Source organism: Podarcis liolepis (assembly GCF_965112155.1).
Source record: "Podarcis liolepis genome assembly, chromosome: 4".
Lineage (NCBI taxonomy): Eukaryota > Metazoa > Chordata > Lepidosauria > Squamata > Lacertidae > Podarcis > Podarcis liolepis.
Genome location: NC_139558.1, coordinates 27427599 through 27453394, shown reverse-complemented (window position 1 = coordinate 27453394; position 25796 = coordinate 27427599). Strand labels below are relative to the sequence as shown.

General features: G+C 39.9%; 1 protein-coding gene across 1 annotated transcript; it reads left to right on the top strand.

Moving 5' to 3' along the window:
* The first annotated feature begins 174 nt into the window (after positions 1 to 174).
* ANKRD10 (ankyrin repeat domain 10) lies at positions 175 to 25557 on the top strand. Its single transcript, XM_083501275.1, has 6 exons — positions 175 to 583; positions 5947 to 6099; positions 7227 to 7318; positions 19232 to 19467; positions 20724 to 20819; positions 23900 to 25557. The coding sequence occupies exons 1-6, from the start codon at positions 383 to 385 to the stop codon at positions 24355 to 24357; spliced, it is 1236 nt and encodes a 411-aa protein (XP_083357401.1). The 5' UTR covers positions 175 to 382; the 3' UTR covers positions 24358 to 25557.
* The last annotated feature ends 239 nt before the right edge of the window (positions 25558 to 25796 follow it).

Sequence of the window (25796 nt, the reverse complement as noted above, 5' to 3'; positions counted from 1 at the left end):
AAACTCAACGGTCGTTCCCCTCTGGTAAACTCAAATGGAGGACGACAGGGGGAGGGGATGGAAGGAGCGAATTAGATGAATCGGACTCAGAACCGAGGAGGCTGATATTAACAGCGCTTTTCCTGACGCCGCTCGAGCCTTCTTTACCTCAGCGCGCAGAAGGCCCACTAGCGCCGCGCCGTCGGGTCCTGGCCAAAGCGCCCGCCTCTCGTAGGGGGCGGAGCCCCTTCAGGCCCGCCTTGCTTCCTTTGTGTTCACGGCTTCCACACAGCAGCGGCGGCAGTCGGCGGGGCTGTTTGCACGGCAGCTTCTACCTCGCCACCACCCGCCTTCTTTTGCCGGGCGCCTTCGGTTCTCCCGTAGCTCGAGCCCCGCCGCCGCCATGTCGCTGGGATCCGGCCCGGAGGCGGGTTTCTCCAGCGAGGAGCTGCTGACCCTGCGCTTCCCTCTGCACCGCGCTTGCCGCGACGGGGACCTGCCGGCTTTGTGCTCCCTTTTGCAGAGCGCGCCCCGAGAGAACCTGGCAGCCGAGGACTCCTTCTACGGGTGGACGCCCATCCACTGGGCCGCGCATTTCGGAAAGGTATGGCGGGGGAGAGAGAGACCAGAGGCAGGGGGACCGTTTCCTCAGGCGGCGCCAGGCCGTCTGGAGGTTGTACGCCTCGAGATGCTGGCGAGGAGCAACGGCCGGTGGGCGCGCGCCGGCGCCATCTTAGAGCGCTTCTCCCGCCTTGTTCGCGCCTTGTTCGCGGTTGCCGCCATTCCGCGCGCGCTCGTGTCTTTGTTAGAATAAGAATAATAATTAAAAAAATTAAAACCAAAAACCCTCCCACGTCGTTAACTTCCTCTCGGGGTGGTATTGGAGAGGGATAAGAAGGTGCCTTGGGAAGGGGGGAGTGGCGCGCGGCACTTGCTCGCGGTCTGTCAGCGCAGGCGAGGCGGCGCCGTTAGCCGGCCTGTGTGGGTTCCCCCTCCCCCTTTTATATATTTAAATAATAACGAGCCGAGAGCGATGAATTAGCAAATCCCGGAGGCGAGCAGCATTAGCCTGTTCTTAGGCGCTCTCTGAGCGACCTCGTAGGCGGCAGCCTCGGGAGTGTGAAGCGTTTCTACCCGGCCTTTTGCCTCAGCCGGCGCTTTTTCGAATCTGTGGCTCTCGAGCCTTATATTTTTAACCTTCCGTGGGGATCGTCGGATCGTGGTGTTGGAAGAGAAACCCCCCCAACACGGTAATCTAGTCCAACCCCCCCTCCCGCTGTGCAGGCGTCTCGGCTGTGGCTTCGAATACTTATTATTATTTATTTATTTATTTATTGAATGTATATACCGCCCTATACCCGGAGGTGGGCGGTTCACAGAACAAAATTAAAATATAAAACCACAACATACAGTACATATAATCAAAATAAAAACAACAACCCAATAACCCCCCCCCAAACCCCCACATTTTGAAAGAGAATAGGAAGCACTGAGAGATGTAGTAAGGCATGAACTCTCTGTACCTAAGGGAACGCCTAAGAACAACACTCTTAAGCCCATTGCTACATATCTTGCTGTCAAGGGGACGGAGGTGTTTTTTTCCCCTGGGTGAAGCAGGCGTTCCCATTAGCGTTGTAAGTTACTAGTAAGAACCTGCTATGGATCGGGAGTATTCCTGTTCAGGATGGTTAGTGAACGCTCACATTTGGTTGCTTCAGCCACTTTCCTCCCTTATTGAACCTGATAATGTAAGCAAGCCAGGAACACATAAAAGTATTTGTGGTTCTTTGATACACAACTTCCCGCTTTTATTGTTGCAAGTCTTCCCTTGATGCTGCTGTACTACAGTTCCCACCATTTCTAACCCTTAGCCTTGCTGGCTGAAGCTGATGGAAGTTGGAATCCAGCATCATCTGAAGGGCTGCAGTGGTTCCCCACCTATATGTCATACTTGTCCAGTATTTATTTGTGCATGGTCTTTGGTTGCTATGCAGAGCTGTGGTGTTTGCCCTAGTACAACAGAGCTATAGTGGCAACCTTCTTTCCATATTCTGCCCCTTTCCCTCCCCTGTTGAATCAAATTCAGACGAGGAGAGGGCCCCTGCGTCTTGGGATAATTGTGTGGAAGAGATCTCAGCAAGTTCTACACAACTATTAAAGGAGTGTTGCCGTTGTCTACGTCTGGCTACCCGAATTCTGAATCACAGTTGACCTCCTTCCTCTCTTATCTTAGAGAGAACAGAACTACACCCACTGCTAGATTCCACTTCTGCCTGTTTTCCAGTAGTTATCCTTTGTGCTACCCATGGGATTGGTTAGAGGTGCTCTTGAGTTCATTGTAAAAACCTAATCTCACCTTTCCACTTTGGTTTGCCACTTGTTATTAAAAACTCTGTCAGCCACCTGTTTGTGATGTTCAAGTTCTTGAACACCTACGCAGTTTGCTCTGACACTGATGTATTTGTTATGGCATCAAAGTTGTTCAGTCCTAAAAGAAAGGGAGTGTTCTGACTCTGCCTATATTTGGCAACAATAAATCTTACTGCGAAATGATCCTCTGATAGTGGATGAAGATTAACGTAATCAGGATTCTTTCATGTACACTGGTTTTATTAGTGGTATCAGCGTTTTCTATGGTTCTGGTACATTTTTCTGTAGAGCCCTATCAAAACATAACTATTTTCTGTGGGCCTACTACTCTTAGTAGAATTTAGTTGGATGCAACCCGAAGAATAGTCAGTCGTTAAAAATAAAATTCCTTTGTGAGTGTAAGCAAGTACAAACAACTTTAGAAACTGACACAGCATGCCAAGTTTCGGCTCCTAAATTATTGCAGCTTCTGTTTCCTTTCTCCCACTCTTGTAATGTTTCTTTTTCCTCATCTCTCATTTTGTCATCTTCTAGTGTTTGCCAAGAAGATGAAACCCTAGGATATTATTAGGCGCCAGGCAAAAACATTTGTCTTCTCCTAGGCCTTTGTTGAATTAATGTATGTATGTTCTTTCAATGTGTGTTTGGGGGGAGAGCGCGCTTTTGTTTGTTGCTATGTAACATATGTATGTTGCTATGTAAACTGCCCTATCATCCTCGGAAAAGGATGGTATATGAAGTAGTAGCAAATAAATAAATAAGAGGAAATAAACAGTATGTCGTGCTTTTAGCCTAATTACTCCCTGTGTAAGACATTTCTTTGTGATCTTATTTGGAAACATGTTAACAGCACTAACTGGCAACAATTATCAGTTTGCATACCAAAGCAAAGTATGTGTTTACTAAATTACTTTCCCCCAAAGTAGGGTGCATAAAAATAGATTTTAATAGGGCTTATTATAATAACAGTGCAATTGAAACCCCTTCTGCACCAGGCAGGGATGGGTTGGATTGGGTAGAGGAGTCCGTCAGCCAGGCCTTCCGGCCTCTGCCTGTGAAGTGACACTGCCATCATTCTAGTGGCATGGAGTTCCCATTTCTGCCTGCAGAACACAAAGGCAGGTAAAAGTGCCACCAGTGGAATGTTTATAGACAGCCTACAAAAAGACTAACAATGGACCATGGAGGGGGGGGGGTTGAGCCCTACAGGGGGATCTGCTGGATCTGAAGCCAGCCCCCACTACGATCACATTATGGCATTGGTCAGCAAACTAAGGCCCAGGGGCCAGATCCAGCCCAATTACCTTCTGGATCTGGCCTGCGGACGGTCCAGGAATTGCGGACGTGGGGATTCTGATCATTCAGGCTGCGCCATTCCCACCCCCTCCTCCCTCCATCCACCTGGCTTCTCCCCGCCCTGCCTAGAGAAGGAAGGGGGCTGGGCTTTGTTGAGCTGCAGATGGCCGAGCGCCATTTTAAGCAGCCCCTCTACAGAGCCAGCCCTATTGCGCCGCTCATCATCCCGCCACTCATCCCTCCGCTACTCCCAGCCCCTGCCGCTCGCAAGGCACAGGTAAGCAGCCACTGGGGCTCGTCCAGTGCTGTGGAGAAGGGAGGGTTGGGTCGGGTTGTTGTTGTTTTCCCCCCCAAAATATAGTCCGGCCTCCCACAAGGTCTGAGGGACAGTGGTTTGGCCTCCTGCGGAAAAAGTTTGCTGACCCCTGCATTACAGCATAGAGCCCAATGCAGGCCCAATTGCTGTGTCAGCTGCAGGCTTTCAGAAGGTTATATATATGCAGTAGCATTCTGTTGCAGATTCTACTTCTAAATGTATTAACTATATTTTGTACCAGAAACTAGAAGTCTTTGCAATTTGCTCATAAGCTGTAGTTATTAAAACTTTTATCTGCTGCACATGTGCAGGTATTTTAAATGTACATTTTAAAGGAAACTATGAACCTGTCCAATAACCATTGGTCTACTTTTTCTGAAAAGTTTTATGTATTTAATCATTGAATAACTGGTCTTGGTTGCTTATGTACAAAGAACAGTACCCCCCCCCCCCATGTTTCTGTCCACCCTTTTCGAAAGAGCATACAGTCCTATAAAAGGTTTGTGGAGTTGTAGTGGATCACACACACACTCCAGGCTCTGATAGCGTTAGTTAGAAATCAACATGCCCTGGGATCCATTATGATGAAGGGCAGGTTCGATATATATTAGTGTTAACATACACTTCATTTAGAAAGTACCTTAAGTATAATGGCAATCAAATTACTCTTGATTAAAAGGAGAAATCAAATGTCTGTCCATAATGGTTCGTGTTTGGCTCTTTTTGCATTGCTTCAGTTTCTGCAGTGTGGGGAAAAAAAGCAAAGGTGGCACTAACAAAGCAGACAAGACCAACCTATGAAGCGTGGAAAATGGTAGAAACGGAATTGATGTACTTTGAAGAATTGGCAGGCTCAAATTGTTGTTTAGAATGTCTTTTATTACCCTAGAACACACCTGATGTTATATGTGATGTTGGATGAGGGGTAGGTGCAGATGTGGCTCCCAGTGCACAACTGGGAGACTTAAAGTGTGTTCCTGATTGGCAGTGACAGCAAGCCTCCCTTGCCAAAGTGTAGCCAGCTTATTGGCAGTGAGAGCAACTCAGCTGGAATCAGCTGTACTACTGAGTCTCTCACCTAAGCACATACCAGCTGGCAGATGCTCACTTCTAGCTTCCTGGAATCTGCAGCACTGCTAACTTCCACATGATGAATTCAATAGTACAGCCAAGTGGAGCTGGAACTGAGCACTGCCAGTTGGTAGGTGCTCAGTTCAAGTTCAATTTTTCTGCAGAAGTCAGTTCCACGTAGCTCTGCTCAACTCTTTGAAGTGCTGCCATCATCTGATGATGTGCCGTTCAATAATTGACAGGTGTCATTCCCCCCCCCCAAAAAAAAAAAACCCTGTCAAGTTTGGCCCACATGGGGTATGAGGAATAAGGTTCTGTCCTACCAGCCAGATCTAGCTTCCCACCCCTGGCCCTAGGGGAATTTCAACAGCATTAAGACTAACATACACACCATAATCAAACACAAAAACAATATTTGGTAATTTCTCATTTCCTTTCATATATATCTGCCTACATATATATTTGCATTCTTTTGGCTTTAAAAAATGCTCATTCAAATATTGCCTTTTCTTGGTGACCTTTTATCTAGTTTGGAAATGAGTATTTTGTGGCTACTGTTTTTACTGAGTCCCTCCTTGGTGGCAACCTTTTCAACTCTTTCCTGGGAGTAATATTGCTTTTGAGTAAACATGTATAGAATTCCTCTGTAAATTTCATAAATACGTAAAATAGTCTGATTTCACATGCAAACTTATAGCAACTTAGGGTATATATTTTATGTTATGTTCTTGTAATGAAAAACCATGGCTTTTATATCTGGGAAGCTTTATGGTGAACAGGAATTGGCCACAGATTCTTTTAACTGTTTATGTGATATCAGGTTAAGACAATGAGCTGTTTATATAACACCAGGTTAATACAGTGATGTGTATAATTAAACATGTGCTTTTTCTGTTCTTTGTTTCTTTCTAAAGCTGGACTGTTTAATGCAGTTAGTGAGAGCAGGAGCTACTGTTAATGCCTGTACAACACGTCATGCCCAAACACCAGCCCATATTGCTGCTTTCGGAGGACATCCTCAGTGCCTCATCTGGTTAATTCAATCAGGAGCCAACATAAACAAACAGGTATTGATTTGGGTTTCCCCCCTCTAATCTTAGGCTGTAGTTGTCAAACTACTGTACACTCATAAGATTTTTCAAGTTTGTGACTCACATTGTTTGAATATATCCTTAAGAGAGGTATTTCAGTATCCTGGATAAGCTGTCTCTGTGGATTTGCTCCTGCTTGAATGGCCTATTTCAGAAGGTGATGCTGAGGATCATTACTGCACCAGCCCATGGTTGTCATCTCCTGTGCCATTCAATACCGGCATCAAATGGTTAGGACATGTTATCTGGCATGGGCTGAGGTGTCATCAATCTGCAGATGACACCAAGCTATACACATCCTTTTACATCATATCCATGTGACACAGTGGTGTTGTAAACTACTACAGTCCATGGTTATGGACTGGACGAGGGCTGAAATAGATAGTCTAGACAAAATAAAGATATTGTGAATGGGCAATATTCTCATGATCTTCAACTTGTTTTGGATGGGGTTTCACTTCCTCTAAAGCAGTGATGGCCAAACTTTGCCCTCTAGCTGTTTGGGGACTACAACTCCCATCATCCCTAGCTAACAGGACCAGTGGTCAGGGATGATGGGAATTGTGGTCCCAAAACAGCTGGAGGGCCATGTTTGACCATCACTGCTCTAAAGGATCAGGTTTGTAGCTTGGAGGTGCTCCAGCTGCCTCACTTTTGAGGTACAGGTGACCCCAGTGAATTAAAGTGTCTTTTATCCTCTTCATTTGACATGCAAACTGTGGTGCTGTCAAGACAGAGAGAGGTAGAAATTTTAACTTGTCCAAAATAAGTGATAGGAAGTTGATGCTTCAAGACACCTGGAGCTCTTTGAAGCAGTAGTTTTATTTACGTATTGTTTAAATATATATACTGCTTTTCAGGTATTAAAAAAATAGTCATCATAGCCTGTATCAGCTGGGGGTTGATGATATGTAGCTAATAATCTTTTGAGGTCTACATGACTCATATTCTACCTGCCTCTGGTCAAATATTTGCACATCTGTCCTATAGTCAGTCCAAGTTGCTTTGCTAATCTGTCATTACCCATTTTTTGTCTTCAGTCCAAGAATTCTTAGCTTAACCTATACATATTTTGTATTAATCTGCTATATATTTCCCCCCAGGATTATGGTGGTGAAACTCCTATTCACAAAGCAGCCCGGTCTGGTAGTATGGAGTCCATAAGTGCCCTTGTGGCTCACGGAGCTCAAATAGAGTAAGTAAGGTTTGGAGATATTTTGAGTAGTTGTGTGTCTAGTTAACTAACATAGAGCAGTAAACTCAGGTATTAACTGAGAAACGCAGAACAACAGGCAACTAACTAATGGAGATGATTTCAATTAGACATGTTGAATTATTCTAAGTATTGTACCTTTAACATGTCTTGTAACTTGACACATTTTACCGTGCAATCCTATACACATTTACTCAGAAGGAAGTTCCACTGTATTCAGTGGCCTTTTACTCCCATGCAAGTGTGCATAGCATTGCAGCCAAAAGTGAAATCAATGTCTGTCATCCATGAAAGAGTGCATTTTTAAGTTAACACTATTAATTGCACTTTGTAGAATAAGCTATTAAGAGCCTATAGCTATATTTAAAATATGACAGACCAATTAGTTATTTGTTAGAATAGAATTTTAGGTATGCACATTAGTAGGATTGGTAGTGTTTCATAGTAAGTTCTGTTCTTGCACTTTTAACTTTTTCTTTAAAGGTACTGTGTTCTTCAAAACATTCAGAAAATCTCACAAACAATGGCAACATACCGCATGGACAAATTGGATGCACTGTTCACTAGAACTGTTGAGTATAAGCTGTATGGCTTATAATATAAATGATGTTAGCTTTTTCTCTTACAGCTAGTTTTAGTATTTAAATAGTACTTTGTATCTTAATCTGAAGTATAAACTTTCCTTTTAGTACAATAAGAGTTTGGTGCTTGTTTAACCCTTTGGTTTCCATTTATTAAATCGGCTAATACTGAAACTCAATAGAGAGATACCTTAAATCCTCTTACACATTTTATAAGTTATTCAACATAATGGTCTTGCTCAAAAAGTGTATATATCTCATAGGTCTTCCATTGAATTATTCTAATAAAATCTTTAGACCTGTCCAAAATCTTTGGTCTTACCTGAAACTTGGTAAGTTTTCTCTCTCCGCCCCCCCCCGGGTCTATACCCTTTTTAAAACATGAAATATTCTACTGAAGCTTTCAAATGCGGATGCCTAAATAGAGCCACATCTCCAATGGAGGACAAAAATTTATCTTAAATAGAAAACCTGACAAAAAAATGGAGATAGCAGGAAGATATAGAACTTACTGTGCAAGATAAGTTGTTTGAAGTAATGCTTGGGGAAAATAAAATAAGACCTATATAAAGTAACATTGCTGTATTTTGTAAGGACTGTGTTTCAGAATATAGTTGCTGTTAAATATTTATATTTGCTGTACTTTCAGACATTACATAGCAAGCAGAGCACTTACTAGCACTCATTGTTCATGCCAACTTAATACATTTAGTTTTTCTCTGGCTTTTTCCTTTGTTGGTTTCTCCATTACGCCCACAATCTTGACTCCATAGAATCAGAATTGTAGAGGTGGAAGGGACCCCAAGGGTCATCTAGTCCAACCCCCTGCAATGCCGGAATGTCAACACTTGGTCCCCAGTTATCAAATCATCAAGTAACTTTTGAGTATGAGCAAAGTGTCTGTTCTTACCAAATGATTTATTTAAAAAGTAGATTTTCTAACACAAGCTTAGTTACCCTTCTTCCTTTCTGTGCTGTTTTAGTTTTAGAACACGATAAATCCTTGGGGGTCTAAAAGAACCTCAACAGATAAGACATGAGACTCAATTACTGTAAGGTTACTCAGTAGATTAATTTTTAAAAATCATTCCAGGCTCCAATTTTCTATCCCCTTTTGTCACAGAATATACGTTCATTCTGTCTGGGTTTTGACCATTGGTGACCCCTTAGTACAAAGCACCTTGAGTTTCCTACATGCTGGGTTATATATGTACACACCTGCTCATCTCAGGGAGCAGTTCTTTAGAACAATGGTGTTTGGTAACAACCAGCTTTGTGTTTGGCAAGCATGGGAATATATGGAATTAAATTGTTTCAATAATGTGATATCTGAAAGTACTAAAACTTCCAAATATGCAAAGCAGCCATTTTTTTAATCAAACATTAATTTGATGCCTACTGTCATAATAATAAATTTACTGATCTACCTGCGAACATTTCAATTTGCTTTTGTTGTGGCAGTAGTAATGCAAACCATTTGTATAGTATCATAAACATGCCAGACATTACGTAAGCAAGATTCGTGTTGGGCATATAAGGAGCTATACATAGGCGGGTGGTTGAAAAAACTCATGAGCACTACTAGAACGATATGAGGGTTTCAGTTCTCAGTTCTAGTTTTCAGATCTAGATGTTGAAAATAAAGATGTTCTCATTAGTTACTGCAAGGTAATTGGCAATATAGGTATCCGCTTTGAAAACTGAAGTTTAAAAGGTGGTCATGTTGCACAAGATAATAAGTGAGTTTTTAAAAATAACACACTCCATACTTCTTGCCTAACTTTGTTCTGATCACAAATATTCAGTAATGCTATTCAAAATAGCTTTTGCAATGTGTAAATTGTATTATGATATATCAGTAGAATCCGTCCACTGAATTTGACCTTGGTTTTCTATGGAGCTTAGTTTTAACCATACCTAAAATATTGACATTTTAAAAAAAGATTGGACAAAATGCATTTCTAGTATCTTCATATAACTTTGTTTGCATAGGCAGATATATAAATCTGTCATTTTGGAAACGTGGATTAAAACTAGAATACAGTAATGCACATCCACCCTTAGGCCTGAAATGAACACACATCCAAGGCTTCATTCTCTTTTTCATGGTGAGAAATCTTGTAATGTTAAATTCACGTTACAGTGACATTTCATAACTGAAATACTGTTTTAAAGCATGACTATTTTGCTTGCTTTAGCATTTTTATGTTTTACTAATAACATTTTTGCCAGTTTAATTGGGAATGGAAGGCTCTTAGCCTGAAACTTTTAATCAATCCCTATTTAAAAAAATATAAAAAACACCTAGCAATTCTGAAATAAGGGGATTAAAATAAGAAAGTGTTGCTTTCCCTAATGCTGAAGTTGGATCCCTTGAGTTGTGTATATTTAATAGACAGCAATGTTAAATGTACCCCAGTGGAAAATATTTTGATGTGTTTTGTTGGATTTTACCTTCTCATTTTAGCTGGAGCATATTCTGTGCACTGTATACCCAACAGATATAAACATGGTTGCTCCTTTAACTTTGGTTCAGTGTTCATGGACACGAGAAGAAGGGACGCAGGTGGTCCTAATGTCCTCATATAAATAAAAGGTTTGAGGTGTAACTTTTTAATGTGGATACATAAAGTGACTTGATTTGAGAACTGCATAATGACAAATATTTGTGCATTTTACATATTTAATCTTGTACCTGCGCATGTACAATTTTGGTGCCATGTTTTCTTTTGCCTTTCTGGTGTAACATCAGTGAAAGTCAATAAAAATATATTTTTTAAATCTACGTTTTTATAGCATAGCTGAAGTATGTGTCTGTAGGTAACTGAGTGTATGTAGCATTAAACAGGAGAAGATCTCTCATCACTTTCCTGCAGTTTCTGTCAAGGTTCTTAAATCTTGTATTTCTTCTAGAAATGAAAGACGGTGTATAAATTCTTTTAATTATAACTACAATATATATTCTGTTCACCACATCTTCAAGTACTTCAAGGTAATTGAAGGATTGCTTCATCTATGTAGACTACTTCAGAGCTGCAACAGTTCAGTTGAGCTGCATTATAAATTTCTGATGAAGGACTATTGGAATCACAAGTTTTCCTTTGTGAACAGCACTTTGTTAACAGCTTTTAGGTTTTAGCACAAAGATGGTAGAGATGAGACAGGTTGAATTGGCTCAACTCTTGGGTATCCCAGGGAGGAAGAAGAAACACCCTAACCTGTGTGCATATATATATGACAACAGGTTCCCATAGTCTCACAGGAGAATCCAAAGGGGTCTCGCAGAACAGGAATCCAAGGGGAGAGTACCCCAACCCACAATTTCTACCTAATGCCAAAGCACCACCCATACTCATGGAAAGCAACCAGCTTGCATCTAAATATAAAACCTGCAGCTACGTAATTGTAACAATACAAATTAGATTTAAGATTTCTTTCTACACAGAATTCTAGAGTCATGAATGTAGTATCTTTCATTGAAAAGTTCATGTGTTCACAACTAGCTGGAGTGGGCTTTGCCAACCACAAGATTGAGTCCAAGACCAAATAGGAATCACTGTGGTCTGCAAAATACTGCTGGCTCGTTACAGTTCTTTTGCTATGAAGCTGACTCACAAGTTTCATTTCTACTAAATAGAAGGCAGAAATGTGCACTATTTGTTCCATTACAAGTGAAGATTTAGGACCATAAATAGATTCAGGGTCCCCAATCTTTTAATCTACATTTATAAACTGAACAGTGTGCCTAGTGTTAGCAAAGTAATTAGAACAAAGGTGACGTTTCCCCTTTTTGATGGATGTGGCAGGACTTAAATTACATCAGCTGTCAAGAATAAGCCAGAAACAAGGTCTGCACAGAGGAGCCATGCCTAATGAGCACAGCAGCTCTTCTCAGTAGGTGAAGCAGTTGTGTCCCCACCTTCCCAAACTGCCTAAGGCTCCTCTACCAGGTCCATCCCAAGCAATCTGAGATTCTCCGGGTGCACCTATCTTTTCTCCTCCTCCTTCATACCATTCCTGGTCTTGGGAGATCAAGGGAAGGGCTTTCACAGCAGGAGGGAGAGGCACTCTGGCTTCTTCACCAGCCCAACTCATCTCTGGCTCTTGGCTTCCCTCCTCTCCTGCTTCTGATTCTGAACTTCTCTCTGCAACAAACTTTCCCTGTTCACTGAACCCTGTTAGCTTTTCAGCTTCTGACACCACCACCTCCCAGTCTTCTCCCTCTGACCACTCATCATCCTCCCACCACCAATCCCTGAGCTTGAGCCTTCTTCACTTGGGGGTTCCCTAGCTGGTGCATCCCACCATTCTTCTGTGTTCACCCATAGAATCCATGATCTCGATTCTCTTCCTCAATGTATCAGCTTTTGTATTGGTTTGTAGGGAAGAGAAGCATATGCAGCCAGTTTCCATCATTCTGCTTACCAGAGGTTGGTTCTGTAAGCATTCACAATATATATTTCATGGGGCTCCCGTGGAATCCAAGCCATTCTTTATTTTCCCAATTATATCTTCACTTTACATATGATTTTATGAAGTCTCAAGATTGTCTTCTGTCTCTACATGCAAAGCATGAATACACTATACCTGCAGGTTGTAATATATTTTGGTAGGAAGATGAGAAATGTTTGTAATTTTTCCTCTTGTTTGGTTTGTAAAAGTAGACATGAGCAGTGTTGTTACTTAACATCCAGTTCCATAGACCACATTTCATTCAGAAAGGCAGTGTCTTATTAATATTTATTCAACGTACACATTCCAGCGCACTGTAAAAGGCAACCTGTTAAATTTTTGCCTGGATATTAGGTTTTTTAAGAAATTGCATTTTAGCTACTACAGAGCGTAGGGCTTGCCGATCAGAAGGTTGGCAGTTCAAATCCCCGCGACGGGGTGAGTTCCCGTTGCTCGGTCCCAGCTCCTGCCAACCTAGCAGTTCGAAAGCATGCCAAAAAGTGCAGGTAGATAAATAGGTACTGCTCCAGCAGGAAGGCAAACGGCGTTTCCGTGCACTGCTCTGGTTCGCCAGAAGCGTCTTAGTCATGCTGGCCACATGACCCGGAAACTGTACGCCGGCTCCCTTGGCCAGTAAAGAGAGATGAGCCCCGCAACCCCAGAGTCGTCAGCGACTGGACCTAACAGTCAGGGGTATCTTTACCTTTACCTAACTTTGGTTATTTAAAGCTTGCTATCTGGTAAGAGAAGGATAGCTCTCGGATCCAAAATGCACAGTAGCTTTTATAAAGAGTAAATGCAGCATTCAGGGTCATCTTCTGTATTTTCCTTTCAGTCTATTTGTAAATGACATTTTACAAATCCAGAATGCTTCAAAATAATTCCTAATTAAGGGGACTGAATTGAACAGCATCTTGCTTTACATAATGTACAAGAAGACTTCTTGTTTCTGTAGTCACTTTGTCAAGATTTAACAGTGCTTGTGTTTTGGCTATGTTTGATATTGCCACCTGAAAAAACTATTGATTTGTCTCATTTAATACACTCCTTGCATGTTTCTTCATCATATTGAAGTACTGTAAGTACTTGTAAAATCCCACAAGAAAGGGGAACCTTGTAGTTGTTGGGGTTTTTTTGTTTATTCTTCAATCCTAAGCACTTAGGTTACACAGAAAGTGCAAGCTTACAAAAATAGTAAATTATAGCTGATTCAGGGTAACATACTAGTGGGCCAAAAGCCCATCTTTTTTATTTTGTGGGGAACCCGAGCATGTCAATTCTTGTCAGCTCCGTGATTTCAGTTATATTCTAGGAGAGTGGCAGACGAAAAGAATTAGGAATCTCTTTCCCCTTTTGTACAGGAGTAGTTAAAAACGCTGCATGTACAACTTTGGAGAGAACAAGTTCAGGAATATTGGAATTGGAGGGAAATACATTTATTAGGACTAGTCAATGTTACTTTACCCAGCTTTGTGCTCCGTTTCTGACTGAAGGGGGGAAATGCCTTTCTTAAGAAAACACAGTTTAAAATTCTGTCTGCAGTCTTATTTCAGCTTTATGGCAACAGTGAAGGAAACTTCTGAAGGCTCTTAGACTAAGATATGTTACAAGAAGGAAGCAGGGAGAACATAGTGGTGAGCAGTTAGCCATATCTGCGTATTCGATATCAGAACTTGAAGATCTTTGTAAAGCAAAGTACAGAAGCAAAGAAGAAATATAATAATCCTCATGCTGAAAAAATATAGATAAGTTATTTAATGTGAAATGAAAACATGGCACCATAATTATGTATGTTTGCAGTACATTTCTGCAGTAACTCTTTAAGTGCAGTTTTCCGCAATTGGTCTCTTGTTATTTGTTCGCCACAGTTTCAAGATCATTCTGTTGTACTTTCCATTTTTGGATGCCAAAGGGTTAAAACTTTCAGTTTAGCTTCTTTATCTTATTATTTATTTAATGCTTTAATGGTCTTAGGCTGGGGTCTGAGGAGCCTATGGAAAAAAAACTTGTTCACTTCTGCAGTGCTGTAGCAAGAGTTTTATTCTTTAATCCCATGTATTAGCTACTTTTTTCGTGTAGGCATAGTTGGTAATTCTCTTTACATGCAATTTACCAAAATTTAAAGTAACGGAAGCCATGAATTGACAATTTGTTTCTAGTACATATCATGTTTACATTTCAGAGAACTGACAGAATTACAATGGGCTTCAGGATGAAAATCCGTGCTTGAGAGTCCGTGCTTGAGTCAGGCGCTCTGTCTCATTGTTAAGGTGGTCACATGATGATGGCTTAATAATAATTATGTGCTACTGCACTTTATGTATGTTAATATAACTTTTAATCTTAATGTTGCCTGCAAATATGTGATCCCTTATTATGTAAGTTTCCTGTTTTATGCACCATTGCCCGTTTTTTTTTAAATCAAAGAGAAGATTCTGAAACTATAAAAACTACACATGTCAATGTTTTACAGCTACGTAATTCGAATTGACTTGATTTTTTCAAGTAATCCTAGAAAGGGGGAGCATTCCATATAGAAACTGCTGAAACTGCCACAGGTGCTTCTCCGAAAACCTTACAGTTGTGGCATTGAATGTTCAGTATCGCTTCCTTTCTGCACACAAGGCATACTGTTGAGGTATTTGTTGCGGTGATTGGTTTTAATGCTAATCTAGGAATTCAGATATAGCATATATAGATTTGCATGCTTTTGCTTACCCTAATTACAATTTTATATATAAAAAAATGTAAACTAACAATATATTAAGTTTGATTATTTTTCAATGGGCATATTACATTAAGAATTGAGGTTTTATTTTCTTAAGATTGTCTCATGGCATTAATGACGAAACATTTTAAGCTACAGATAAAGTGGCAATCACCCCAGTTCAGGGGTTTTTTAAATTTAAAAAAACCTTTTTAATCCCCCCCCCCTTTCTTAAGAGTTTTAAGTAGGCCTATGTTTTGTTCAAAGTATGTGACATTATAAGTGGATGATACATTCAGGATGCGAGTGGTATTCAATTCCCCTTTCGCTCCCCTCCACCCAGTAAGTCAGATGCAAAATTGCAAGGAAGAAAAGAATAGGGGCAAGTTTCCTTTTGTCAACTCAGAAAATTAACTCTTTAGACTCCCTATCACATTTGTATGTTTATAAACCTCCTAGGGATACTTTTTGGAAATTTGAATCATGCCTCAATGGTTGTAATTAGCAAGATGATTTAAAAAAATTAGGTTGATGCTCTTAAGTGTTTGCTCTCTGTATTTCCCCCTGTTAAATCAGTTCATCCTATTGGAATTATCTTGAAAAAGTGATTATCTGACCACATGTATAGGATGGGCTACCCATTTCCTTAGGTCACATTATTGAAAACAAGCAGTAGTTATATATATATCTGACAGAGAGCAATCTCCTGGCACTTGAGATTCCTGCAGTGAAAGTTAACTTTGCATTTAGGATTAGGTTGAAATTCCTATTGTAGTGAAGGAATATCTACTTGATGACTGATCAGTTGGAGTCTGATATGCCCATGAATCTTAATGGCAAGATTGCAATATATTTATACTTAAAGATTGTATGCTGCATCACTGCCATCCTTTAATAGTTGGTTTATAATATTACAACAGTCTCAAATGAATCATGGCCCTAGAATGGATGTCATGGTGACATAGCTAAATGGAAACTCAAAACAAGAAGAGTGAGATCCACAGATGAGAAGACTCCTTGTCAAGACTAATCAGTAGTAATGAAGATTCTGGAAGCAGCACATTGCCCAAGAGGAAAATGGATGAGACAAAGGGGGAGAAATCTACTATGAATGTTACCCTTAGTACTACAAACAAAGGTATACATGTACATCACTGTTAAAGGTCAGAAGATAAAGAATTTAACTCAGATGAAGTTTAATCATGTATAATTATATGTACATTCAGATACCTCACGACAAAAGCATTTGGATTACTAATTTTGTTCAAACTGACCTTTTGCATTTGGAAGGACACAGTTCTTGCGCCCCCCCCCCCACCTCTGAACTTTAGTATTCCTGTTTTTATCTCGGTAAACTCTTGAATATGTCCTGTGCCACCCTAGAATAGAGAGCTTCTATTCCCACCATCCAAGATTATAGGTCTGTTTTTTTTTTTTAAGCATATAACCATCTCTTATTGCAACAGCAGCAACAGAAGTTAATATCAGCAGGACAAGTCTAACTTCTGTGCTCGCTTGCAATCTCACATGTTAATCTTTGTATATTGTCTTCGCAGGCTTGCACTATTTCATGAGGGGTAGAAGGGCCATCTAGGTGCAACATTTCAATAGGGCTTGATTTCTGTTTTTTCTGACTTTGATTCTATTTCACGAATTATTATTGATGAATAAAACCTTTGTGCTCTTGCTTAAGTATCTTTTCCTTTCTGGTTTAAAGCTCAAATTAGTTCCAGCGTTATGTGTTTCTACCAGTTATGATTCGTTTCACGTAAAAAACCATATTGAGGGAAGCCAACCAGGTGTATCATAGGATTGAATGAGAATGATAGCAAAAAGGGAATCATTTTGCAGGACCATTTTTCAAAAATGAACAGCAAGACTCTTTTGACTTTGACCTTTTTTTCGTAACGCAAAGTTATGTATTAGTAGGTCTCAAGGCCTGCTACAAGTTAATGATCTAGATTTTTTGTACTAGCATGTTAATCTGTATACCAAGTGATCAAGTTCACAATACAGTGTGAGTGCATTTGCTTCTTTGTTAGAGGGCCAAGATTATAGATCAAATCAATCACTCTTTTATCATGTAGTATTTCCTTATGTTCATACTCATATTTTCTTTGGGTAGGTTTGAAATAATAAAAGCTGCCTTAATTCTTGGGATTGGGGCAAATAAACTTCTGTTCTTGAAGATCCTCTTGCTGATCTTTGCAACTGCCTTTCTCAGAATTCCCAGATACTACTTTTAAGCTTATTGCTTTCATCAGATATTACTTCCTTAACAGAAAAGTCTCTAGGTGTTTATAAGAAAAGGAAGCTTTGAGAAAGTCTTAATTAGATCTCACACATACCTCCCCTTTAAATTTAGTGGCTTTGGTGAATAGAAAACTAGAACAGCTTTCTTCTGAAAAAGCTACACAATTTCTTCTCTTCTTTTTCCCTTGCTCCTGTTATTCCACGCTTTAGCATGTGCTAGTCTGGGCCCTGGGTTAGCTTTTATTTGCCACTCTGAATGGGTGACATTTTGCTTTATAAAATGTCCTTCACAAAATTGTACACTCCTCTTGTTCTTTTTTTCCAGGGGAATTCCCTAAGGTTGAATCCTTGAGATTTAATATTCTTAATAATCTTCACTCTTAAAAACTATGAGTTTCCACTTTATCGAGTCTATCTTCCCACCATTTATTTGCTTCGTATTTGGAGCTTTCAATACAGCTTTAAAAGAGGCATGGAGGCTTGGGGACTGAAGTAGAAAGTCAGACCCATGGCAAATGGGGTATCTTGTTCTGCTGTGGAATCACACATTCCTGGACCTATATTGGCTATGTCTTGTTGCCATTTTGGCAGTTTGCTGCCTCCAGGTTATCCATAATGTGATGACAATAATCCAACACTGCCCCTCCATTCACAGTTTTGTGTGTAATAGATTATTGGGATTCTGAGCCCTATTTCCTCCTCCCAGCGGCCCAAGTAACTTTCAGGCCTAGGAAGGAGTTGAGCTGCCAAGTCCTTTGAGGGGAGGTCTGCCCAAGCAGTCCCGTTGGAACTCAGGACTGGAGAGAGCAAGTGGAGTGAGGAAAGTGGATTCTATTGAACCCTATGCCAACCCTCATCTATGTTCAGATAGCTTGCCCCATTTGTTAAAAAACTTTTTTTTTTTTGTTCAGTCACACACTAGATGGTTCATTGTCGAAATACATGCTATATACTGAATTAATTAACTTCATCTAGCAAATAAACTACATTCTTTCACTGAAATCTTCCTTCATTGGTCCATCTACCTATTCACAGATCATTAACTACATAGCTAAAAAAGAAGCTCGTGCATCATTACAAGTATTTGGCTCTTCCTGGACTTCCTAGGGAATATTTCCTTGCTATTCTTTTGTGCTATTTTGTTCATTACTACTTTATTGTCCTTTAGAGTATGTGTGAGAGAGACAGAAACTATGTCAATATTTTTTATTGTCAAGGCAAATCATGAATTTCTCAATTTAAACTGCATCTGTCTTACCATCTTTCAGTTTTAGAAGTTCAGAGACTAATAAATCTTTTCTGTACCCATGATCATGGGCTAAAATAGTGAATAATATATTACTACTTATGATGTCACAAATTTTGAAATAAGCGGTGAGCTTAATAAAAAACACAATAGCAAAATAAAGCACTATATGTGGATATATATGTAAAGAATTTATTGCACGTGCATACCTAGTTTTTATGATTAGGAAGAACGGCGATGTATTTTTGTGGTGTTAGATTTTAGAATGCCATGGACAACTATTCTATAACAGTTTTCTCGAGTATTTTGTTCAGATAATTCATTTTATCAAATAAATTAGTATAAGACGAGTTGAATTAAGAGTCTGAAGTTTGTGTAAGAGCTCAGATACTTCAGACCATAGGCAAGAAATTTTAGCCTTTTCAGACATTTAAATAGGAAGCTTTTACTTTTTGTGTCACATGATAATTGTACTGCTTCCCAAACTTTGTTTAGAATACAGATATGTGCTAAGGGATTAGTTACATAATATAACATTTGATAATTTAAAACCCTTAATGGGAGTTTGCAAAATTTTCATCACCTTAGTAGAATCAGCAGCAACCACCAGGTTATGTTTATTATGGGGTATAATTCAATATATTTGTATTGTGCAGCTTGAGAAATGCCAGTGGCCAGACAGCAGCAGATCTTGCACAAACCCAGGGCTTCCAGGAATGTGCTCAGTTGCTCTTGAACCTCCAGAACTGCCCGCTGAACCATTTCTATAGCAATGGCACTTTAAACGGGGCTCATCAGAATACTAGCCCCAGTCTCCTCGGTAGAGGCATAAGTCGAAAACGATCCTTTGAAGATATGAACAGTGTTGGAATGAAGAAAGCTAGGACTGAAGGTGAGGCATTGGGTTTCTGTCACTTTTGCTTGAAAGTAGTTTGAATGCAGAGGCCCAATTCATTCCTAATGGAAAACCATGGTGGTTCTTTGTGGTCTCTGTGCACTCACACATGTGGGTTCAGCACCTGCGCAGAGCTCATTCAGGAGACTTCTGAAGCTCGCAATATGTGCATGTACCGAAGGGTTTGCCCCCCGCCCAACTCCGTTCCCTTTCAACTACTCCGAGAAATGTTCTTGGCTAAAAAAAGTTTGGAGGTAGCAGCTCTACAGTCACAAGAGATTTCTGTTTGCACAATGGAACTTTCTTGTTTCCTCCAGCCCTGCCCCCCATTTGTCCTCAAATCTAGTTGGGGAACCCTCAATCAGATGGGGGCGGGTCAGCATATAGGGGAAGGAGAGGAAACAAGTCCCTTTTACCAGTGAAACCCCAGTGTTGCAGCAACAGACACAACCCAAATCTCTGTCTACAGAAGAACTCTTATTTTCCCGCATCCTTTTCTCCTCTCTTAAAAACATAAAACCAGATGCTGTGCGTGCCCTGTGATGCAGTTGCTGTACAGAATGTAGACCGCGGTCTCCTGTGCCAGGTGGTCCACTGTTGTGTAAAGAAACTTGTATGAACTTAGAACTATTTTCAACCATGCCAATGAAACTGTCTCAAAATGTTCCTGTCCAATTTACTTTTCCCTGTGAGTTATCTTAAATATGCTAACTACAGTTGTTAAAGGGACGTGGGTGGTGCTGTGGGTTAAACCACAGAGCCTAGGACTTGCCGATCAGAAGGTTGGCGGTTCAAATCCCTGTGACGGGGTGAGCTTCCGTTGCTCGGTCCCTGCTCCTGCCAACCTAGCAGTTTGAAAGCACGTCAAAGTGCAAGTAGATAAATAGGTACTGCTCCAGCGGGAAGGTAAACGGCGTTTCTGTGCGCTGCTCTGGTTCACCAGAAGTGGCTTAGTCATGCTGGCCCCATGACCCAGAAGCTGTACGCCGGCTCCCTCAGCCAATAAAGCGAGATGAGTGCCGCAACCCCAGAGTTGGCCATGACTGAACCTAATGGTCAGGGGTCCTTTTACCCTTTACCTTTACAGTTGTTAAAGATACAGTTTCGTCCAGTAGACTTACTGAAGTCCATGGGGTGTTTGTTACTTTTAAAGGGGCTGGTCTGAGTAGGCCTAGCATTAAATTCCACCTATAAAATGTTACTGTAGTTAAATAAGAAATATTCACCAGTTTAAATCATTCTTTCCTAAACAGGTCAAAGTTTTGGTGGTCTGATATCTGTGATAAATGGAGGAACTGAAGATGATGCTGACAATATGCATGTTGATAGAGAATTTCCTGTTATATCAGGTGGGAGTGGACAGTTTCCTGTTAACCACAACAGCATTCAAATGGTTGAAGATACCATGCAGAAGAATGGTTCTATTGGACCCAAAGAGATTGAAATATACACAGTTTCTGCAATGCAGACTCCTTGTCGTTGCAAGAATCAGTATGCATATTATCTCTAACTTAATCTTACCGCACATGTCCCAAAGTCTTAAAACTTATTTGCGTTGCTAAAATAACCTTTATAAGACATTTTAAAATAGCAAGATTATCAGTTTTGTAGAAAATGTAAGATATGAGGGAAGATGTTGACGACAGATCCAGATAGATGATCTTGTGGTTGTTCCTGTCTAGAGACCTGCTTGCCTTGTGCCTTGATCAGAGGTGATCCTACTTGCTTCTTGGAAGAATATTCAGCATTTGATTAATGCAGCAATTATTCATTGTAATTAAAAAAGGTAAAGCTGATTGCACTGCCTTAATAATCATCTGATCAGTGTATAGGATTGTAAATTTAGCTTGGCAAATGCTACCAGTTTTGCTTCGAAGGTAGCCTGAGTGCGTTAAAGCAATGGGATGGGTCCAGGGGCAAGCATGTCTAATGAGTCTTGCTCATGACAGTACCCTTAAAGTGCCCCACTGAGTGTCAGGGGCCCTCCTGAATGTGGTGCAGAGGGGAGAGGAATCCCAAAACCTAGTGCCTCCATCTGGTTTTCAGATTTTATCTGGAGGAGTGTACCACAACCTGTCCCATTTAGCAGGGTCCCCTGTCCCTTGGAACATTGGGGGGAGGGCTGTTAAAGCTCCCACAGTGGACTGAGGGATCCAACCTGATATCTATGTCTTGCTTTTATTGTTAGTATTCAGCTAAATTGATAGTTAATGGATGCTTTGGGGCTTAAGTTACTATTTGCAACCCATGAAGAAAATCCTATTCATACTCGTTTTGTTGAAGCCCAGTCATTAGTCACTCTTCCCATTTCAAGGGCTGCTGGAAATGCATGAAAACACATCTCTTCCTCTAAGGGCTTCCTCAGTCACTTCAGTGGAGAAAGCTGCCAAATGCATGCAAAGAGCATACAATGTGCAGAGCTGCTTCAGCTTCCACTGAGATGAATGGAGATGATTGCGCACACTCTTCTCTTAGAGTATGTTTTTTATGCTCCACACAACAATCTGGATCAGCCCAGATCTGTTAAAACTTCAGACTGGTGGTAGTTCTATATTTTGAATGACTTATTGATGCACTTTTGCATCTGTTAATGTGCACATTCGTTCTGGAGAAAATATTTCTTTCTCTGGTGCATAGGAACATAAAGTGGATTGGGTTGTAGTCATTGCTGTATAAAATGGAAGGGGGCAGAATCTAATGACCCTTGATACTGCTTTTTAAATAGAAAATTAATTGTAACTTCTCACATTGTGTTGTCCCAGTAAATTCAACGTAAGTGTTTATATTGTCATTAGAAACACGCCTACGTGAATCTTACACAAACTTTAATGAGGCGGTTTTTGTTGAGTTAAGGCTGTTAAGTAACTTACGTAACAACTTGAGTTGTTTCCATTATATTTGAATTAATGGATGATGCTCATTGTTGCTGGAACAGATTTCCCCTTGCTGTCCTCCCCATCCCACAATCTGTTGTCCCCCAACTCTCTAAAGCAAATTTGGATGGCTGCAGGGGAAGGAGAGGAAGGGAAAGTTCATTGTATGAGCATTTCTGCTAGCTGACAGTCACAACTGGATAGTGCCCAACGATTTTGCATGGTATCTAATAAAGTCCCCCCACATCTGCTGTAGAGAACTGGGGAATCACAAAAAATTCTTCCTCCTCCATTCTGCTAACATATGCTGCCCTCTTTTAAACATACTGATATAAAATACTAGTATGCCAAATAATGCTTCCCTTTTTCTAATACACTGAATTATTTTATTTTCTTGTGGGGGGGGGATAATATTGCTAGAATATGGCATTTTGCCAAAACAGGGCTGAAATTGAGTTATGAGGCAAAAACACCTTCATTTTTTTCATGAACTTCTGCATGTGCCCAAAGATCATCCCTAGAATCCATGTAAAATACTGACTTGTCAAACACAGAAATGCCTTTTTTTACAATGTAAGAGAATATTTTATCTTGGTGATTTAATTTATTTTTGCCAAATTGATATTTTTATGTCCTACTGCTTCTAGTCCCATTACATATAAACCTGCTCTTTAAAAAAGAAATATAACTAATGAGATAATGTTTACAGAAAACTATTTTTTTGCACTAACAAGTAATGAGAAAAGAGACCATTGGCTTGTTGCGAAAAATTTTAAAAACACTAGATCTCTATACATTTTGCTGTGGCCATTCATGGCGTTTTTGCAGCAGGGTTGTACCGACTTGAAATTCCACTCTAAGGAAGAACAGAGATTTATTCTGTATCTAATATTAAATATAAAATTGATATAAAATAAGTTTTGCTCTTAAGACATGTTGCATAATCATTCTTGCATTTGCATAAGGCTTTTGATATGCCTGCTTTACTGTGTGCTCATCTGAAATTTAATAAGGCAGAGTTAATTAATATTGGCTTAACCTTTAATGCTTTGAAATTCCAGGCTACTCACACGTTTAGTTTGTATTTCATAGTAGGGAGTTTTATATTTTAGTTAAGAAGTACATCTAACCTATTCTTTCTCCGGTTGTCCAAAATATTGCTTGCAGTTTTGTATGATCCCTTTCATAACTGTTAGAAATGTACTTACATACAACTCCTATGCATCTTAACTTAAAAATAAATTCCATTGTCTTCAAGGAAGTGCATGTGCAGGATTGTGATCTTAACAGATTAACATTTTGAGCTTAGTTTAGCTGGAGCAGCATTATGTAAATTTTAATTACACCTTGTACAGAAATTTTGTTTATAAAATGTTTTACCAGACACCTCTGTTTCTAAGGTGTATTAGTAAACTATAATTGCCTAAAGCATGAGGCTGCACTGGGTTTGTTTTGACCTTAATTTGGAAATATTTTAATAAAACTGCAATAAAATGGAAGAGAGCTTTTATTTTGATCAAGTCAACTTGTGGTGACGGGTCTATTTCTTGACGCAGATATGAATTGCAGTAACTCCATATTGAATGCATTGACAAATGGACATATCGTCAATGGACATTTGGACTTCACTTCCCCAGCTCAGCTCAATGGAATGAGTGCCAGGCACGAAGAATGCCTAACACTGATAACACCTAATGCACTAGCCTCTGCTAATAAACATACAGTCAATGTGGGCAATAGTGTTGAGGAACCAGAGAAGGTTGTAAACGGCTCTTCTGAAATGTGTGGCTCTTTGCATCTGAATGGAAGCCCAAGTAGCCTTGTTTCAAGCAGGCCATCATGGGTGGATGATCTCGGAGATACATTGCACTACGGACATTACCATGGTTTTGGGGACACTGCCGAAAGTATTCCTGAACTTAACAGCGTTGTTGAACATTCCAATTCTGTTAAAGTTGCACAGAAATATGATAATACTGTCTTGGGTACAATGTATCTCTATCATGGTTCCTAAAGTTTTCAATACCAGATTTTGTGGCTGTCGGAACATATTTTGGAAAAATACTACTAAGCAATGTAATTTGCCTGTGGGGAGGCAGTATAATCTGAAGGATGCAGCAAGTAACAGTTTTTAAACGTTTAAGAGACTTTGACACTTGATAGCCTTACGCTTCTAGTTTTGCATGCACAGAATCCATTAGTTACACGAATAGGTGCTTTTTCAATGGAATGTTTGGTCTTTTTTATGACGAGTTCTAGTTTTGTACTTTTTTTCCCTACGCTTATAAACACTGTACTTTAGAACTTTTGTTTTTCTCTTTAATTAAGCTCTTTTAAAACTAAACTTTGTGGCAAGAATCTCATTTTTGATATTAGGAAAGTACAAATTCTCTAAGATATATCTGTTGAGACTATGGTAAGCAATATCAGTGCCAGCTATGACTATGCAAGGAGAGGGTGGTGACAGTAATAGCATTTGACGCAATCTGTTGCCTCGCTTCTCAAAAGGAGTGGCTTTTCTTTTAATAAGTTAATAAATGAACTACTTATAAATGCAGTAAGTAGTGGTTGTATAGTTCTTGATACGTTTTGTTTCATAGTTATATTTGGGTTGCTGCTTTTTTAAAAAAAAAATGGTTCGCTTTTTGTATTATAAAGTTCACAAAACTGATTCCTAGTATACAACTGAAAGCAGAAACGGGGCACTTTTTCCTTTTGCTTTGCTGCAGATATGCATGCTATTTTACCATAGCTCACAGAATGGCATGATGGCACCTTTTTACTATGTATGTGATTTTTTTTTTAAAAAAAAACAACTGTTACTCGTTGAAATGTTGTCTGGTCAATATATTTCAGCTTCATGTTTTGTTACTCGTATAACATGAATATATATTTCTTTTTTTAAGAGGAAAAACACATTGCTTTAAAATGCTATATATTTGCAGCCTGATGTAGGGGCTGTGTTGTTGTTGTTTTTAAAGCCAAATTCAATGGAAATGCATTGTTTGAAGAGTGAATAGATGTATATGCAGAATATGTAAACGTGCACTGCGAAAGCTTTGTAATATTACTTTTGTGATTTTGGGTAAAATTGATGGATGAAGAAAGTGTTGAACTAAAAGCAAACTGTGTGCTTAACTTGTGTTTGTATCTGTTCGTTTCTAAAGGGACCTTTACAAACTGAATTTAAAATAAACAAGCAAACTCCACCTTGCATTTTAGTTTTGTGTTTTGTGCAGCAGCAGTATCTGTCTTACGTCTGTCATTTGGCTGCCAGAGCTTTTCAATATGTAGTGACATTAAGTGAACAGGATATTAGAATTTTGCCAGATGTTGCTAGGGGACATTCCTAATAGGGGTGGAGCCTCCTACTGGAAGGATGAGGCTGATAGCATTTTGGGGTGTTTTTTTTAGTCCTGGCTAAAACGTAATTCAACCTCTGATTTTGCTATT